The 19,827-nt window shown below is 42.3% G+C and overlaps 1 protein-coding gene and 1 non-coding gene across 3 annotated transcripts in view; one reads left to right on the top strand and one right to left on the bottom strand.

Moving 5' to 3' along the window:
* CACNA2D3 (calcium voltage-gated channel auxiliary subunit alpha2delta 3) overlaps window positions 1-19,827 on the top strand; it is a 913,362-nt gene that overhangs the window by 731,185 nt on the left and 162,350 nt on the right. For both annotated transcript variants that reach the window (XM_053599985.1, XM_053599984.1), the window contains 3 exons: window positions 124-219; window positions 5,434-5,555; window positions 8,541-8,621. In XM_053599985.1, the coding sequence (XP_053455960.1) occupies window positions 124-219; window positions 5,434-5,555; window positions 8,541-8,621 (299 nt within the window). The remainder of the gene's footprint in view (window positions 1-123; window positions 220-5,433; window positions 5,556-8,540; window positions 8,622-19,827) is intronic.
* On the bottom strand, window positions 8,161-8,264 carry LOC128593070 (small nucleolar RNA U13). The gene has a single exon (XR_008382246.1). It is a non-coding gene; the product is annotated as a small nucleolar RNA U13 (small nucleolar RNA).

Genomic DNA, 19,827 nt, shown 5'->3' with positions numbered 1-19,827 from the left:
CTGTTGCAGTTTAGGTTTAAAAAACTGCTATTTTTAAAACCATTCCATGAATCCTGAGAAACAAAAGGCATGCTCTGCTTACTGTCTGGAAGCATCCCCCTGATGTCTGCTGTTCTATTTCAGGAATTCTGACAAGGGCGTGGAAGTGGCCTTTCTGGGCACTCGCACAGGCCTCTCTAGAATCAACCTGTTTGTTGGGGCCGAGCAGCTCACCAATCAGTAAGTAGGAGGGTTCCTCTGCAGGGGCTCCGGGAGCTCCTGAAATAGGGAATTCAAGGGGAAGCTTGTTGCATTCCTTGATTCTACCATGGGTAGAAACAAAATTGAGGCCACCAGCAGGCCTGTTAAGACTTTTTCCTCTCTGTTCTACGGTGGGGGTCCCAGCGTGTGTGTTCACCTGCCCGTTAGCCCTTCCACAGCTTTTTGTTCCTCAGGCTTGTTGGCTTCTGTCCACCATGCTGAAATTCTCCCCTGTTCCCGGTGAGTCATTTCAGAACTCTGGAGGCAGTGCAGCTGCAGGGGGAGCCACCAGAGGGAGGAAGCACTCATCTCCTGACAAATGGCTTCAGGGCATTCAGCTGTTCTGCAGGGATGCTGAGGAATTCCTGCCTGCAGGAAAGTCAGAGTTTCAAGCCTTGTTTATTTGTTTATGTTTTAACAAACCTCTGTGGCTCTGTGCTTGGCCTGAGGGATTGCAGATCTCCACACCCAGGGGTGGGCTGTCTGGGGGCACTGGGGTTTGACAATGTCTCTTTGTACTTCCAAAGAGACCCTGTTTGGACAGTGGGCAGAAATGAGCTGAGTTCACGCAGATGCTCTTTAAGACACTGCTCAGCCCCTGGGTCTTGAGCCATGGGTCCTTCATGCACCAAACTGTGTTTCATCAGAGCTTGTGGAAAGTGTGAAGTCTTTCTGAGCCCATTAGTGTTTTCTCTTGATCTCTTTTCGCTGAAGCAAAGGCGTTATTAGGGCAGGGACAAATGGATCACGAGATTTCAGAAAGTTTGCGAGTGGCTTGCAAGTGTACGTGTGAGTTCAGAGGTTACCAGGGAATAGCACATACCCTGACCTCCAGGGTATTGGGGTGAATAACCATACACAGGATGGCTGCAGATTTGAGAGGGGATGGGGGCCCAGGGTGGAGATGCCTCCTTTCCATGTAGCCTGAGTTCAGCCGTGCCTCCTCCAGACAAGACCCTGACACCATCCTGTAACCTTATAAAACTGAATGGTAAATGGCAGATTCATCGATCCTTAGTTATTTGGGGGAGACTAGCTTTGAATTCTGTCCTAGGAGTTTGGCTTTCTCTTTTCTCACCCTTACCATTTATGAAATTCACTATGGTTAGGACTTGATTTTTTTTTTTTAAGTCTTTTTAGCACTTTATCCCTAAACAATTCTTTTTCCAGAGGGCAGGTTCCTAGGAAGGACTAGTAACATATCACCTTCTGCTATTAGGATTTGGAGAGGCAAAGGGAGACACAATAAGCAAGGCTGCTGCTGGTCATGAGATTATAACAGCAGAATGTGAAATTATGCTAGTCTGACATCTATCTGTGTTATTGGGATGGATTTGAAAAGCAACAGGACTACCCTGGGCTGCGTATCTGGCTCATCTCACGTGTGTGCCTTCATTCCATTCGTCTGAACACTGAGAGTAACGGTCTCTTTTAGTTACTGTGAGGGTCAAAAAAATTAAAGATGTAAAACTGCTTTGGGATATCTACCACAGTGAGTTCTGTGCACTGTTCTGTCACTCTGTGACCCAGAGTGGGTACTCACTGACTGTGTGGATGTGAAATAATTCTCTGTCTTGACATCATTGGGTCACATAGAGGCACCTTGCTGTCTATTGACTTAGAGCCTTTTCTCACCTATCCCTTCTCTCCAAATGGTGTTCATTGAGATCCAGCAATGCAGATGCACTCTCTGAGCCAGGACTAGAACATTTCTAGCACTTCTGACTTTTTGTTTGCTTTTTGTTTTGTTTTTGAGACAGAGTTTCACTGTCACCCAATCTAGAGAACCATGGCCTCAGCCTAACTCACACCAACCTCACTCCTGGGTTCAAGTGATCCTCCTGCCTCAGCTTCCTGACCAGCTGAGACTACAGGTGCCCACCACAATGTCCAACTGGTTTTTCTATTTTTAGTAGAGATGGAATCTCACTTTGTTCAGGCTTATCTCGAACTTCTGAACTCAGGTGGTTCTCCTGCCTCAACCCCCCAGAGTGCTAGGATTACAGGCATGAGCCACTGCACCCAGCCCGTGTTTCTGATTTTTATTTTTGTTTTTGTCTAGGGCATGAAAGGAAGTGTTCAAAGTGTTGGGTAGAGAGCTTGATCATCCAGAGTCCCCACCTGGAATTAACTTGTGCTCTCATCAGTCTCGTACACTGAGAGTCCCTCTCTTATTACCTGTATTTGGAAGTGGGTCAGTTATAGTTCATGGCCATCATCCCCAATGGCGACAGTATGTTTTGTGTCTTCAGTGTGACCTCTCACATCACTGTGCACACAGCATCCAGTGATGTTAGCCTTCTGAGTGTCATTACTGGTGCCCTCTGCAACTCTAAATTTGAAAGATGACAGTTTATGCCCTCCATTTGAACCCCAGGAAACAAAAAGAGATTCTTGGGCTTTTAGAATCTCATATATTTGTTTGAGCCTATTTTCAAGTTATGTGACAACCTTTATGTATGGTCTTATGTAATTCTGGTAAGTGCAGCAATATTATTCTTCCCATTTTATAGATGAGTAAATGGGGGCTCAGAGACTCAGTTACTCACCCAAGGTGACCAGCCCTGCCCAGAATGTAGGCCTGGTTGACACAGCACCACAATAGCCCCTGGTATCCAGAAGTAGGTTTGCCTCTTACTTAGACAGATCTTTCTTCCTGAAGAGCATTTGTGGGATTCTGTAGAATCAGCTGTCTCTTTCCTGCTTCTTCTTGAATCACTTCTTGGTAGTTGACAGGGGCCTCCAAGGTTTCCCGGCAACCAAACCCTTTCACATTAACACCAGCGCTAATGGAGATCAAGTGTGCAGGCTCCTGCTTGTGACCCTAGGTGCCTGCACCGTCCTGGGCAGGAGGGCACCAGACACCCAGATGTGCTGCATTCCAAACATACTGCCAGCCACTCCCAAAGCCTGAGGGTCACCACCAGTCTAAGTGAGGACTACCTCACACTTTCTACCAAGCTTTCATATCACCTGCAATGACTCTGGCATGGACAGGGCACCTGTTGCCTGTGTGATGTGCATCTGGCCACTGAAAAGATCTGCCAGGAATGAAGACATCTTTTGCCCAGACGTGGCTATGCCCAGGGCCCAGTGCAGAAGGGGTGGGCAGATAAGGCGTCTCTCCACACATGTCAAAGTCAGGTTTATGAAGAATCTCATGTCTAAAGAAAAAAAAATCAAAAGGCTACAATTTCAATATTTGTGAAACCAAATGGTTTTAGGATCCAGTAACATTAGCACTGAATAAAGCAGCACCAGGAGGAGCTCGTCTGTCATGTCAAGGCTGGGAGTCCCTGTGTGCAGCACTCTGATTAGCGTGGGGGGATCCCCGCACCTTCTCAGTCCTGCCCAGGACTCCAAGTGAGGATAGACTGCTTTTGCCAAGTTTCTTAAAGTTTTTATTTTCTGGCGAGTCATCTTATCAGTGAAGTCAGTAAAGAAATTTAGGTAGCTATGCTATACTTTATGTCAGATCATTTTTTGTCCATGGTGAGCACAAAATTTCATAGCCGATTTACAACATAGAACATTTACCAAAAAGGTGGTCATACCAATGAGGGTCTTTCATTTTGAAAGAATTAAGAAATTTTATTTAGACTAGGTAGAAGAAATTATATTTAATACTTGACAAGCTCTTACCTGGATACGAGATTTGATTAATCCTGTGATCATTAAGCATACACTGAGTGCCTCCTGAGAGCCAGGCCCTGGAGATGCTAGAAGGAGGCCCCAGACCTTAGAGAGGAAGTAGGCCATGCTAGTTCAAGTGACAGGGAGGCAGATTTCAGAACCACCTCAAACTTCCTCTCCTTGGTCCATGTGATGCAACTCCTTGCTGCAAGTTCTGGATCAAAAAGGGTACCATTTGGGCAGTGCCTGTGGCTCAGTGCGTAGGGTGCCGGCCCCATATACTGAGGGTGGCAGGTTCAAACCCAGCCCTGGCAAAACTGCAACAAGAATAGCCGTATGTTGTAGCGGGCGCCTGTAGTCCCAGCTACTTGGGAGGATGAGGCAAGAGAATCGCCTAAGCCCAGGAGTTGGAGGTTACTGTGAGCTGTGATGCCACAGCACTCTACCAAAGGTGATAAAGTGAGACTCTGTCTCTACAAAAAATAAAAAAAAAAGTGCCATTTCTGCTTGAACTGATGGCTTTTCTCCTATTTACACATTGTCTCCCTTTCTGAAAATTGCTGCAGTGTATAAACTAGCCAGGCAGTCATTTCCTCTCCTAACTTGTTCCCTATCGACCAAGATGAGGCACTCAGTACTGGAGGGTCAATGTGACTCTCTGGAGATAAGTCAAGTCAACATACTTACATTAGGACTTGAGTATGTTTAAGGCTCTGTGGATGGATACACAAAAGTGAGCAAAGCTCCTGTCCTCAGAGATCTTGGGAGCCTTGGGGGAGGGCACGTGGTAATTGTGCAGATAAGAACAAGAAAAAGTATGGATGTGTGAGAGTGTGGGGGCCCAAGAGGAGTCAGAACTTGCACGTGTTTCTAGAGGTTCATAAAGTAGGTGGTACAGGATGTGTCCCTTTTGAGAGGAGGAGGGGGGAAGGACAATGTGTTTAGCTTTCCCTTAGGTGGGGACACGGGATGGGGGTCTGAGGGAGAGGAAGTTGGCAGGGTGGGGGGCTCACAGAGGGGATCTGAGCAGCCCTATTTGTCTAGGACAGTAGGCAGGTGAAGGATTCAGGTGGAAAGACCCTGACATGGGCCCTCTTTTATGTGTTTTACGTACTTTTGAAGAACAGTGATTTGCCTTCTTTTCACTTGTTCTGGGAAGAGTGAGATCTGCTTAAGAAGTTGATTCTCCCTAAGGTACACATAGGTGTGTGTGGGCTTCAAAGCCAGGCATAGCTCTTTGTTCTAAAGGGGCCATCCTCTGGTCCTCCAAGATGATTTTTGGAGACTTTGTTTGCCTCAAACTTTAAGGTAATTAGTTCATTGTGATGTGAAAAAAAGTATATTTAGCCTACTAGAAATCTGACTGCCATAGCTCCACAAGATATTTTTGAGGACTTTGGGGTGCCCGGTGTTAGCGCAGTTTCTCTCTATGCTGAGCAAGTTGGGGTTCTCAAAGGCAAGACTGGTTTTACCCAACAGAGGCTGTTGGGGTGCACCCTGTTCACATTTACATGGCACCTTGCTGAGTGGGGCCATGCTCTTATTCTTTTCCATTCCTAGGGACTTCTTGAAAGCTGGCGACAAGGAGAACATTTTTAATGCAGACCATTTCCCTCTCTGGTACCGGAGAGCAGCTGAGCAGATTCCAGGGAGCTTTGTCTACTCAATCCCATTCAGCACAGGTGGGTGCCCATGTTGGAGCCAGGCTCTGTCTGTCTGGATCAGTGGGTCTGGACGTTGTGGGCAGGTGGGGGAGCTGCCTGAATGCTCAAAGGAACCAAGTTCAACCTTCGTTGTCAGTGCTGAATATTGAGCCAGCCCTGAACCAGTGACCTGTTCCGTAAGTGTTATGGCATCAAATAAAATGATGGTTTCACTCAAGCAAATTGTGTAAAAGCATTTGAGGAACCAGGACTGGTATTCTGCATTCTTGGACTGGTATTCTTCTCAGTTGCTATTTTTTAATATTGTCTTAGGGCCACTTAGAGAAATTTCGGATATCCTTTGCCAGAGCCTTCAGCAAGTCAGATCACTTCAGAGTCCACAATTCTCCATTTGACCTGAATTGATTTGTATCGATGTGTAGGAGCAAGAACTGAGTTTGCATAGCCATATGCTCTCCTGGAAGAGGGCGGTGGTGACCAGGCAGAGGCTGGGACTGATTCTCTTTCCAGTCAGAAGATTTGATAATGGCAAAAAAAAAAAAAAATAGTTGAGACTACTCAACGTAGTGAAGGAAATACAAATAACTGTAATACATGGGCGTCGCCTGTGGCTCAAGGAGTAGGGCCCCGGTCCCATATGCCGGAGGTGGCGGGTTCAAACCCAGCCCCGGCCAAAAAAAAAATCACCAAAAAAAAAAAAAAAGATTTGATAATGGCATAACGAAGTTAAGGTCACCTTCCTTGTCTTACCAGTCTGACAATTAAGTTTGCAAACTCATCCTAGAAAAAGTGCTATATACCTCATTCCAAAAAAAGAGTTCCAAAATTGCTTTGAAGGGTGGAGTAGGCTTTGGTGTTGGTGCCTGGCTTCCCATGGGGAGGGCTTGGAAGGTGACCATAGTGATATTCTGCAATGAGGAATATAGCACTTTTTCTAAGATGAGTTCATGAACCTAACTGTCAGACCTTGTATTTTAACTAGGGGTAGAAGCAAGACCAACTAGAAATGCTTTAACTCTTCTTGGTTTTTCCTTTTCTCATATATCTGATATTTGGGGCACTTATTCTGGGTAAGGCTCTCCACTGAGCATTGTAGAGTCTTCTGAGATGAATGGAACTTGGATTGCTCTGGAAAGTTTCATCTGTATTTGTATTTTATACTGGGTCCTTTCAAATTAATCTCTTACAAACATTCCTAACTCAACTCTAAGGAAAGCTCTTCAAGGGCCTGTATCCAATCTATTTTCCTAAGTCTTGGTGTTTTCTCATTTCCACGAGTAAAAACATTTTCTAGAAGGATGCTTTTGAAGTTTGTAGATATGTTGACAAGAATTGTCTAATAATTGGTTGAATGGATTCATCAGGAAGATGGTGCCTCCTTAATGGACTTACTGAAGGAAAGGCTGAATGTTGATGAGATTCTTTTCTGGCTGGGAGTTCACAGTGTCAGGACATACTATTAGGTTTTCGTCAGGGCTAAGGGTCTTTGAGTCTGTGCTCCTTCTCTGGTATGCATGCACACCATTTCCTCAAATATAAATGTCCAAGTGCCTGATGCTCTGTCTTTTTGTTTATCTGTATCACACACATTAATAGAATTGTCAAATTATCTATTTATGACTGAGTGTCTTTTGCCCAAATGTACAGAGAGAAAGAGCAGTGAGAGGCGAGAGCATCCCCCAAAATTGCTTTGTCTGGGTGTACACTTATGTGTGACAGCCCCTCAAATCAGCTCTTTTGCTATCCACTGTTTATCCTAAAAGAGTTATGTCTGGGGTAAAAAAAATTCTGATCAATTAAAGACGTTATTGAATTGGTTTTTGACAACTAGGGTTTCACTGAACTTTCAATGTAATCATAAAGTAAGATGAAATGTACCTTTGTTCATTGTAAGGTTACAGATGACATGATACCTTTGCAATGTTCACGGCCCTTTTAGTTTCAGGGAACGTTTTAAAAATCACCATGTACAAGTCATTGTGGTGGAACTCTCTTGTTTTCTCTACTGTGTGTTGAATACTTATACAAATTGGGGAACAAGCTGATTTTCATTGTTGCTCAGAATTGGGCCAGAAAAAAAAATCCTAATTGCTTCCCTCATAAGTATATTCAAATTCAGGTCTGACATTTCCCCTGCTTCTCAATTCAATTGGCTTTCATTCACCTCACACTGACTGAATAGTTTTTATAAGGCAAGCATTGGAATAACGATTATTAACACTGAGCGTTCAGAATTTGTGTTCAGTGTCTTTTAATTGATGAGTATTAGGACTATCATTGGCATTGGAAAATCTCCTAATACTAATACCATATTGTTACCAGAATGATAAGAATTTGGAGTAAAGAATACTATGTTTTCTTTCTTTGTTTAGAATGGTTTTGCTCAGAAAAATTGGGCTTGAAATTTGAGTTTTATAGATCAGTAAAGGTTTAACCAAGCAATTAGAGCTAAAGTTGCCAAATTGTAAAATAATTTCAAAACTCTCACATAGATCTCCATGGCTATGTTTAGACAGGCTGTGTAAACATGACCACTGACACAAGTTAGCACTGCAGCCTGTAATCACAGATTACCAAAAGACATTGTCCCTCTGTGATAGTCAATGTTTTCATTTTTTTTTCATGTCAGATGGGTAATGTGTCAATATCATAACAAGATTTGTGGGAGGCACATCTCACGCATGTGCATGAAAACCCAATCACCATGCGTATGAACAATAAAAGGATCTGATAGTCAATGTATTTGATGTGAAGAGCCTAGATATTCCCCAGTACAGGTGGTCCTAACTCAGTGCATTAATTCCTTTGGCTGAGAGGACTGGCCACACTATACTGATGGCCTGACAGAGTGGCAGGGCATCCATGGCCCAGAGAACTCTGGGGTCTGGGAACCAAAACCCAGAACAATTTGCAGAATTGGCAACTGTGGGTCAATATGATTATTCTTTTAACATATACACTTCAACTCTCTCATTTTTGTCATGATGGATATTCTTTCTACAGGAGCGGTCAACAAAAGCAATGTGGTGACAGCAAGTACCTCCATCCAACTCCTGGATGAGCGGAAATCTCCTGTAGTAGCAGGTAAACGGCAGATTTCAATCATGAGCATAAAGTCAGCATGGCATCCATTCATCTGACCAGTCAAACTGATTCTTTGTAGCATGTTTATTCTCCAGAAAGTCGATTTTGAAAGGAGGCAAAAATCCTCAGCTTGGTGTCATCTCCTCCAAACCGAGGCTCTGATAGCTGGTGGCTACTGATGTGAAAACAGAAATCTTCCCCAGGGTTTCTGTTCTTAAACTCTGAGCCAGGAAGAAACTATTGATACATGCCGAAGAGAATTTCTTGGTGGCGGATAGCATGTGCTTTTAAAGTCATAGCCACAATCCTTGCTTCTATATCATTAGGATGACAGTGCGCGTACAAGGAAATTATGAGTTTGTTTTAGGCAAACACAAACTGAAATGTGCTCTTCTCCAGAGAGACTGAAGTTTTCATCACCCTAATCTGTATGAGGAATTAGAGTAAATGTATCTTCAGGTGCTGGGTCTGGGACCAGGGAAAGCCAAAACATTTTACAACTGAGGGTCGTGAATTGTCAAAGACTCCCTGTCTGTGGCTTTTCCCGTTTCTCTCATTTCTGAAAAGTATCAGTAGATGTCAGTGGGTGGCTGGGGCCTTTCATTGGTGGTATTTGGCATAAAGCCCTAGAAACGACCACAGATCCTTCTTTGAGGACAACTTCTGACAAAAACAAGTCCCCAGAGTTCATCTGGCACATAGTCCTTTCCACGGTATAATTTTTGGATCCGTTGGTTGATGGATGTGTGATACGCTCCAAGCACCATCAGTATTGGCCAGGTTTACCAAAGGGAGTATTCTGTTTTAAGGCAGCCTCTTTCAATAAGTGGTGCTTGAGGACGACTTTGAACATCAACTTTTGTGTCTTTGCACACTATGAATATTTGTGGGAAGGAATGCAAATGGAGCAGATGGAGGGGACCCATTTGAAGTGGTTGTTCTTTGGATAGGAAATACTGTTTTTCCCTGATTTTATTCCTGACTTTGCCTATGCATCATAATTGTATTAAGAGAAATTGAAAAATTTAGGGACAGTAGCCCTTGTTATTTCTGGATTACTGGATATGACAAGAACACTCTTATAAATCCGACCTATGGCTCTTCTTGAACTAAGCAGACCTATAATTAATCAGCCAGGAGATATGGGCTCTGAGGATTCATAGTTGCTGTCTTCAGATTTTGTCACTTAATGTCTCATGTTCCTTAAGGAAAATAGGATACAGGACCATTTAACTCAGCAAGATTTATTTTTGCTTAAAGGAGGTCAGACTTGCTTACCTCTTGGCTAACCCAGCCAACTAATTCTGGAGGTATGTTATCTCCTAGGAGCCTTGGCCATGTGCAGCAGCTGGCAAAGACATGTTCTGGCCAAAGCTATCTGTCCATCTGTTTGAAATGTCTTTTCCTTGGGTTTCTAATTCAGTCCTCATGAAGGTTGCTCTGGGTTGGCCCTAAGGTCACTGTGCCTATCCCTGCCACCTCTGTCCAAGATTACAAACTATGGCTACATGTTTCCAAATGCCTTAAGTTTCACAAATGCCCATTTGGCAGAGAAAGGCTGACACAGACTCAGTCTGGGTACTGTGCATCCAGTCTAGAGAAGAATGTGCATTTTACAAGAGGTTTGCTGGCCTTTCATTGAGTGACATAGCTGTCCGGAGACCACAGGCAGGTCATGAGACGGGTTGGCCATGCTGAGTGGGTAGAAGAGGTCTCCTCCTGTTTACTGCTTCTCTCTGTGTGTCAGGTGGTCCCCATTTTCAGAAGATAATTACAGAGCAAGACCAAGAAGCCAGGTTATCCGAGGAACTGTATTTAGTTCTTACTTTTTAAAATCGGTGATTATTAACCTTCTTTTTCAAACCGCGCTTGGTAGAATTGCTTGGTTTTGATCTTGAAGGCTGTGTGGCTGCCCATGAAGCCAATGACCTCAGGAAGACCTTTCTTTCTGTAAAAGCAGAACTGCCTCTTTAGCACATCCCTGAAAGTTTCACTGACTCTGACTCAACCATCATGTCACTGTGTGATTAGGTTTGGTAACTTTCCTCTGTGTATTTTCTTCAAATTAAGTAGACATTGTTTACCACTGTAGAATCAAAAGGCCCTTTTAATTGGGGAAGAGGCCTTGTTTTGGCAGATGAAGATGAATGTGTGAGCAGGCCTATCCCATCAGCATGCCTCCAACAACAGATGGGAGACAGTCGACTGGCAGTAATTTGAGGCGTCAATGAAACTTTGTGTTAAATTAAAATTTATCCAAAAGAAAAGGTGTACAACTTTGCAAACTCTTATCAAGGACTCCATTGAAAGGCCTGCCCCACTCTCAGGCTTCATTTGGCCTTCTCCTGTTTCTTGGCTCTGTGTATGATGGGTAGAAAGAGTGTTTTGTTTTGTTTTGTTTTTTGCTTTAGACTCTTCTCTTTTTTTTTCTTATTTTTTAAACAAAAACATTTATATACTCATCTGTCAATGACACCTTTGAAGAAAGGCCAGGCAAACTGGGCAGGATTCCATTTGTACGTCAGCCTCAGCGGATAAACAGGCCCCATTCATCTTCCCGGCCTATGACATTGCTTACAGCCCTTCTCTTCTGAAGCCTGCCAACTCTCTTGCTGCCACCAGTGTGCTGCTGTTCTCTAAATTGCTTTCCCACTGCACAGCAAGAAGTGGTAAGACTTTCCCTTTGGCCTACCAGGTCTCTCTAGAGCCCTGGAACCTTCTATAAATGTCAGGTCTCCAATCCATTTTTTGTTGCTGTCGGAAAAGCAAACCTTGGACTATAAGGTCCACATTGGTTTGTTACTCACTCTGTAACTTGCCTAATGTGTGCTCTTGGGTCTCTGAAGGTCTATCTAAAATAGGGTTGGGATTATTACCTCCCTTGCCTTACTCTGTGTTGATGTGGAGGTTAGATGAGAAAATAAATAAGAAAATCTCTCAGTATAAGAAAGTATAAAAATGCTAGGGTTTGGAGTAATCCAATTTTGTCTTCAAGATGGTGGCATATCCCTTCATTCATTTATTCAGTAAATATTTCCTGAGACTCCACTTTTACCAGGCACTCTAGCTATAAATAAATAATAACCAGTGTCTTAGCCCATTTCGTGTTGCTATAACAGAACACCACAAACTGGGTAATTTGTAAAGAAAAAGAAATGTAGTTCTTACAGTTATGGAGGCTGGGAAGTCCAAGGTTGGGGCACCCATATCTGATGCAGGCCTGCTTGTGGCATCATCCCTTGGAGGCAGGTGGAAGGTGAAAGGGCAAGAGAGCATGAGAGAGAGGAAGTGGGCCCCTTGTCAAGAACCCACTCCTGTGATAACTCACCTACTCCCATGGTGACAGCATTAGTCCAGTCATGGAGGCAGAGCCCTGATGGCCTGACCACTTTCTAAAGGTCCCACATCTCAACGCCCTTGTGTTGGGAATTATATTTTCAACAAATGAACTTCAGGGGGCACATTCGAACCATAGCGACCAGGCTCTGTAATTGACATCCTTCCTTTCTTCCACAGACCTGTAAAATAGCGGCTATTTTTAAAGCCACATTTACATAGGAAGAAGTGAATTGAAAAGCTGAAAAAATTATCTGGAAGCTCTTAGTGGTCAAGGATTTTGTTCTTTTCACTCCTGTCCCTCACAGTATAACCCAGAGGAGTATCTGAAACATAGTTCATTGTTGCCCCCCCAAAAGAGCTTTATAAATTGAACTGAACTCGTAGAAACCCATTTTGCCCTAACTTTCTTGCAGTCAATTTGAGTTTCATAAATTTCCTTAGTCATGGTGGTAATTCTCTACCCCCCTCTCAGGGAGAAATTTGGCCCTGTAGGTCAACAGTGGTAGGCACTGCTTCTATCATACCAGGTGGAAATGCCCTGGAGGGGAGAAGACAGTCTTAGAGAGGAAGAACTGAACCCAGGTGGAAGGCCTGACTTCTTCCCATCCTTGTGTTGTTTGTCTGACCTCCATATCCGCCTTCCAGACCCTCCCTCAGACAAATACAAAATACCTAATCTCAACTTTTGTTATGAAGTTCAGGCTGCTGCATTTTTGTAAATAATAAATAATGAATTCTGAATGTTTTACATTTACTTCAAAATGTACATTTTTAACATATCAAAATCTAAAATTGCTCCTGAAACTTTTCCATTTTGATTTCTTAAATAATTATAAATTCTCTAAGGGCAAGAACTGTCCCAATTATCTTTTTATTTCAAGTGCCAAGTACAAAGGCTAACACATGGTAGACTTGTGAGAAATATTGGTAGAATAAATGATTCAAGGAAGAAGGGCTCCATTTTCACCTGCTTACTAATTTACTAACTAGGCCAGCGGTTCTCAACCTGTGGGTCTCGACCCCTTTGTAACAATGAAAATACGTCCTGCATATCAGATATTTACATTATGATTCATAACAGTAGCAAAATTACAGTTATGAAGTAGCAATAAAAATAATTTTATGGTTGGGGGGTCACTACAGCATGAGGAACTATATTAAAGGGTCGCAGCATTAGGAGGTATTAGGAAGGTTGAGAACCACTGAACTAGGCAATGGAAATGCAGTACTTGATTAAAATTAAAGCTGTAGGAGAGGAACCCAGAAGCTAAAACCCCAGTCCACACCATAATAATATAATATAGACATTATAACATAATAATATAATACAAACTATCCATATAATAATATGGATATTTTAAAGGATAGAAATTTGTTTGGTGTCCCAAAAGGCAACTGTGTTGAACTAGTCATTATCTCTGCATCAGTTGATGTCTTTTCTGAGGTTTACACATTTAAAGGTGATGTTTAGAATAGCTAATCTGATCATCAGCAGAAAAGAAAATATGTTAGACAGCATTAGAAGCATTTTTTTAATAGAAACAGCCCCTTTTAAAACCACTTTCTTAAGATGTGATTTACATACCCAAAATTCACTTTTTTCATTGTAAAATTCAATGATTTTTAGTAGGTTTTGGGGGCTGCTGATCTGCCAGCCTGTTCTTTGCAAGAAATGTAGACAGCATTAGATCCATTCCTTGGGGGGGAAATTTGCATAAATCTCATAAATCTCAGTCCAATTTGCATAAATCAAGGCAGCTTAATGAAGGAAAGATCCCATTTAATCAGCTAATTAGAAAATGGATTAACATCATCAACCATTAGTTATCGTCAGGTATGTGCTATTTAACCCAACTGTAGTATTTAATGTGGACCCATCATTAGACTTGGGGGAATACTCTTAGGAAAATGTTATAGACCCACATTCAGTTCAGCAGTATTCCTTTGGAGGGATCTAACTACTATGTCAGAAATTACGTATCAAGTCTGCTTGGATAAACCTATAGTTTCTTAAATCTGAGCAAAGGAAGCATTTTATTTTGGCAAAGATGAAAACTTACTGATCAGACCAATAGATTTCAACCAGAGGCAATCTTGCCCCCCTAAGGGACATTTGGCAACATCTAGAAACTTTGAATTTTCACCCCTGGTAGGAGAGGTGCTACAGGCATCAAGTGGGTAGAGGTCAAGAATGGTGCTAAATATTTGGGGAAACACAGAGGATAGCAAAGGATGATCTGGTTCAAAATGTCAGTAGTGGTGAGTTTGAAGATCATTGGGTTACGATGACACACAGACATTATTTCTTAGTGTCTTTGAATTCAGTATTTTCCCTTACAGACTAATTTTTAAAACAATCCTGTGTAATCACTACATTTTAAACTAAATAATTAGATAAATACATATTTTTCACCTACTGTGTGCCTATTGCTGGTGATACAGCTATAAACAAGTACCCCAAGGGCATTGTGGAGTATGTCAGGAATATGTTGGTTGATGTAATGATGAGGATACTGTTGGCATCCGATACCCAGAGGCTGGAATGATAGCTACCTGATGAAGAATCTCTCTGCCCAAATGCTGTAGCACCCTGAGACCACTGAGCATGGCCAAGACGCTGCCAGTTTCCAGTGGAGAGTTTCCACTTGGATGGGAGATACTAGATAACTGATAAATATTGCTTGAATGGAAGGGAGGGGAAAAGGATAGAGGGAAGGAAGAAAGGAAAGGATGGGCTTGGCACCCGTAGTACACTGGTTACAGCACCAGCCACATACACCCAGGCTGGCAGGTTCAAATCCAGCCCAGGCCAGCTAAACTGCAACAAAAAAAATAGCCAGGCATTGTGGCAGGTGCCTGGAGTCCCAGCTACGTGGGAGGCTGAGGCAAGAGAATCACTTAAGCCCAAGAGTTTGAGGTTGCTGTGAGCTGTGACACCACAGCACTCTACCAAGGGGTGACAAAGTGAGACTCTGTCTCAAAAATAAGAAATGAAAGGATGAATAGGAGGAAGGAAGGGAAGGGAGGAATCCCAGTACTGGTACATAATCTCTAGAAACTAGAACGGAATAAAGAGACAGAGTGCAGTGAGCGGTGGCAAAGGGGAGAAGTGCACACTTGTGTTCTTACCTATGCTGGTATGGGTATGTGGCAGGGCAATGCCTCTCCCAGATGGGGGCGGTTAAAGTAGGCCTCCCTGATATGGTGATACGAGTGATGTTGAGTGGAGATGCTGCCATCATGCAAAGATATATGGGAAGAGAATTCCAGACAAAAGGAACTAAGTTCTCCAAAAATCTTGAGTGAATCTGGAATAAGATTCTGCATAAATACATCCATTTTCCAGGAGAGTCCTCTGAGACCTCAATGAGCCTCTTGGGTTTGAGGCTATTTACCAGGATCTAAAAGCAAAGCTTTTAGGGAGGGAGGTAGATGACCCAGGGTAAGTAGGGAATTCAAGGCAAATCTTGGCTCCAAAAGTCAGCTATAAGGTAGGGCTTTTCATGTGTTTGGCATTGGTTTTTTTAACTGATGAATGGGTACAATCCACAGAAAAAAGCAGTTCTAAACTGGTAGGACTAACAAAAGCAAATTTAAAGAAATGGATTAGTGTTGTAGTTATATACCAGGCTGTATTTAAAGTCTGCAGCAGAATCTGAGAGTTAGAACTTACTATTAGAACAGCTGCTCTGCCTCCCACGGTAGCCAGTGACAAGGGCACGTTGAAGATTATTGGCCCAGAAATAAAAATAGCCCAGAGTTTGGAGAAACTTGATCCTCTATGCTATGTCTCCAGGGCCCTCATTTCCAGCAGTCACCATCCCTTTCTAAATTCATAAAAGTTTAGCATATCCTCCACTCAAAAATCAATAGCAGAATTTGGGGGCAAAATTACTTCCTTCCCTTCCTCATACCTGGCTTCTGAACTGGCAAGTTAAGACACCTCTTTGAGACGTCATGGTGGATTTGAAGGTTAAACTCACTGTGATCTAAGTGTTCAGGAGTGAGTACAGGCCATTACCTGCCCCCACTACCACCCCGGGCCTTAGTTTTCACATTGCTAAATCAACTTTTTTTTTTTTTTTTTTAATTGGGGATTCATTGAGGGTACAATAAGCCAGGTTACACTGATTGCATTTGTTAGGTAAAGTCCCTCTTGCAATCATGTCTTGCCTTTTTTTTTTTTTTTTTTTTTTTGGTGTTTAGGTTGTATTTCTTTTTTTTTTTTTGTAGAGACAGAGTTTCACTTTATGGCCCTCGGTAGAGTGCCATGGCCTCACACAGCTCACAGCAACCTCCAACTCCTGGGCTTAAGCGATTCTCTTGCCTCAGTCTCCCAAGTAGCTGGGACTACAGGCGCCCGCCACAACGCCCGGCTATTTTTTGGTTGCAGTTTGGCTGGGGCCGGGTTTGAACCCGCCACCCTTGGTATATGGGGCTGGCGCCTTACCGACTGAGCCACAGGCGCCACCCTAGGTTGAATTTCTAAAAGCCTAGATGAAAATTTATTTCATCAGCACAGAAAAGGAAAGGAATTAACCAATATTGGAGTATTTCTCACACTCATCTACACCCAGATTCAGTCTGGCTTTGCGGGACACCCCAACTCCTGTTGAGAGAAATAAATGAGTGTGTGTATATGTGTGTGTGTGTGAAAATACGTATATGTTTATATGTAAAGTGCTTGGTAAATGTTTACAGTTTAGTACGCAGTAATCATTCGCTGCTCATTGATTATTGCTGTTGCTATCTTTGTTAAGAATTGCCCTATTTTACACCCAGCAACACTCATCACTAGCCAGTGTTATTTGTTGTATGTTGTTCTCTTTAAAAACTTGCATGTGGGAGGATCATTAAAATATCTCGACATGTTTCATATTAACACTTTGAAGCTTACACCCATACTTTCACTACCTATACTGTAGAGCAGAGAGACTGGCAAACTATAGCTCACGTGAAATGTAGGCTGCTGCCCATTTTCAGTTTTTCTTTTTGAGACAGAGTCTCACTATGTTGCCCTCGGTAGAGTGCTGCGGCATCACAGTTCATCACAGCTCAAACTCTTGGGCTTAAGCGATTCTCCTGCCTCAGCCTCCCAAGTAGCTTGGGACTACAGGCACCCACCACAATGCCTGGCTATTTTTTTGTTGCAGTTGTCATTGTCGTTTAGCTGGCCTGGGCCAAGCTCGAACCAGCCAGCCTCGGTCAATGTAGCCAGCACTGTAACCACTGTGCTACGGGTGCTGAACCAGGTTTTGCTTTTTTTTTTTTTTTAATAGTTTTATTGAAATATACTTCGTGTATTATAAAATTTAGCCATTTATACAGTTCATTGGTTCTTAGTAGATAGAGTTGTACAACCATCACCACAATCTAATTTTAAGATTATTTTAATATCACCAAAAGAACTCACCATATATGTTCCCCCATTCTTAATACACTGCTTGCTGCCTCAGCCCCAAGAAATCACTATTGTTTCTATGGGTTTTCCTATTTGGGGACATTTCTGATAAATGGATTCATATTATATATGGCCTTTGTGACCAGCTTCTTTCACTTAGCATATTGTTTTCATGGTTCATCCATTTGTAGTTTTAGGACTTTACTTTTTTATTGCCAATTGATACTTTATTTATTGCCAATTGATATTTTATTGTATGGTTATGCAATATTTTATTTATCCATTCATAAGCTGGTGGACCTTTAGGTTGTTCTCACTTTTTAGCTGTTATTAATAATGTTGATATGAGCATTCATGTACAAGTTTTGTGTGAACATATGTTGTTATTTCTCTTGGAAAGACACCTAAAAGTAGAATTGTTAGGTCATAGGGTAACTCTACATTTGGCATTTGGAAGAATGAGAAAATTGTTTTCTAATTTTCCAACATTGGCTGTACAATTTTATACTTCTACCAGCAATGTATGAGGGTTTCAATTTTTTGACATCCTATCTGCTACTTATTATCTATTTTTTAAAATTAACCATGATAGTGAGCATGAAGTGACTTGCATTTCCCCAGTGACTAATTCTGCTGAGTCTATTTTCATGTGCTTTATTGCCATTTGTGTATCTTCTTTGGAGAATGTTTATCTAGATCATTTGCCCATACTTAAATGAAATTCGGTTGTCTCTTCATTGTCGAGTTCTAAGAGTTCTTTATATATTCTGGATATAGGTCTCTTGTCAGATACCTGTTGCCTGTTTTTGTAAATTAAGTGGCTTTGAAAGGCAGTCATGCCCATATTATCTATAGTCACCTTCCTGCTAAAATAGCAGAGCCGAATCATTGGGTAGAGATTGTATGAATTGCAAAGCCAAAAATATTTACCATCTTGACTTTTATGTTATGGAAAGGGTTAGATGAAAATATGTCACACTATTGGGCAGCGCCTGTGGCTCAAAGGAGTAAGGGCACCAGCCCCATATGCCGTAGGTGGCGGGTTCAAACCCAGCCCCAGCCCCCAAAATGTGTCATACTATCTATTTAAAAGAAGAATAAAAAATACTGATTTGTTCACTCACCTATTTAAGCATGTTCTTATAAAAATGAAGTAGATATTTTAATCAGAGGTTACATAAGTAGATGTTGAAGACAAAGCTTCATGTATCAGAAGCTGTCCATCACTTGTGCCTGATGTTTTTGTACATGTGGTTACACAGAAATCCCAACGAAAGATCTTAAGCTTTCTAAAAATATATGTTCTCATTGTCAGTCAAGACAGTGATTTACTTAATCTGCACTCTAGTTTATAAACCTCTGAACAGTGCAATCAGCATAATGCTTGGTAGAGCATTGGAAATGCCCTCACATGCTTTGGTGGAAAACAGTTTACGGGATTTTTTTTTTTTTCCCAACATAGCTCATGAGAGATTTGGGGATTTATTTAACTGCCTTTATCCAAGCAAATCTCCTAGTGACCTTGTTGGGATTTTGATCTCAGTTAAGTCTTGAATATATATGACTCATGCTAAGTGAAGGGCCCACAGAGGATAAATGAGCTGACGTGAATTTCTCTCCCCTGGGAAGAGAGAAACTGGTGTGGGCAGAGTCTGCTGTAGGAGTGTAAATAGTCTGACAGATAGTCCGTGGACTTTCTTGCCCATGTAAAATGCTGTGGTCAGTCTGTGGTGGGAAAGGGACAATGCCAATTGATGTCTTTTTATTCCCATTGCCTCCCAAAGTTTGCACTTACCAAGAATTCTTGGGTTCTATTCTAGTTGAAAAAATCCATGTGAAATCAGGATCAATGTCCGAATGTCTTTCCTACTTCAAGTCCAAATTGTACATCCCAGCTCAGGCAAATGGGAGCACACGGTTGTCCTTAAAAACAGAAATTTCAGAGTGAGAATATACTGCATGGTCATCTTTCATGCTTTATATCACTAGTCTTCTTCCACCAACTTCCAGATTATAGATGATATAGTCAGGTTTTTAAGCCAAAATACTTCTATTACATTATTTTGAGTTATGGATTGCTTTTTGATGCTGTGCGCTCCTTTCCCTGGTTCTGTCTCACTCTGTCTGGACCAGACTTCAATCAGGTTTGATCCATAGTGAAACATTTCTTCTCTAGGTCCCCAATATTGCCTTCCATGTCACTGAATCCATAATGGAACTTTAGTTCTTCATTTGTCTATCAGCAGTGCCTGACTGTGTTGCTCTCTTTCTCCTTGAAATATCTCTGTACTTGGTCCTTCACTCACCTCACTGCCTACCCCTGCTTCATCTCCTGTGCTGGCCGTTCTCCCTGACGCTCCTGTCCCTGCCTTGTAAGTGTTGGACAACACAGGACTCTCCATCTGTGCTCCTGTCCACTCCCTAGACTTGAAACACCATCTATGAGCTGGTGACTCCCAATCCAGC

The sequence above is a fragment of the Nycticebus coucang genome, chromosome 8 (genome assembly GCF_027406575.1).
Source record: "Nycticebus coucang isolate mNycCou1 chromosome 8, mNycCou1.pri, whole genome shotgun sequence".
In the NCBI taxonomy this organism is placed as follows: Eukaryota; Metazoa; Chordata; class Mammalia; order Primates; family Lorisidae; genus Nycticebus; species Nycticebus coucang.
Note: the sequence above shows the minus strand (reverse complement) of the source record. Positions and strands in the feature narration are given on the sequence as shown.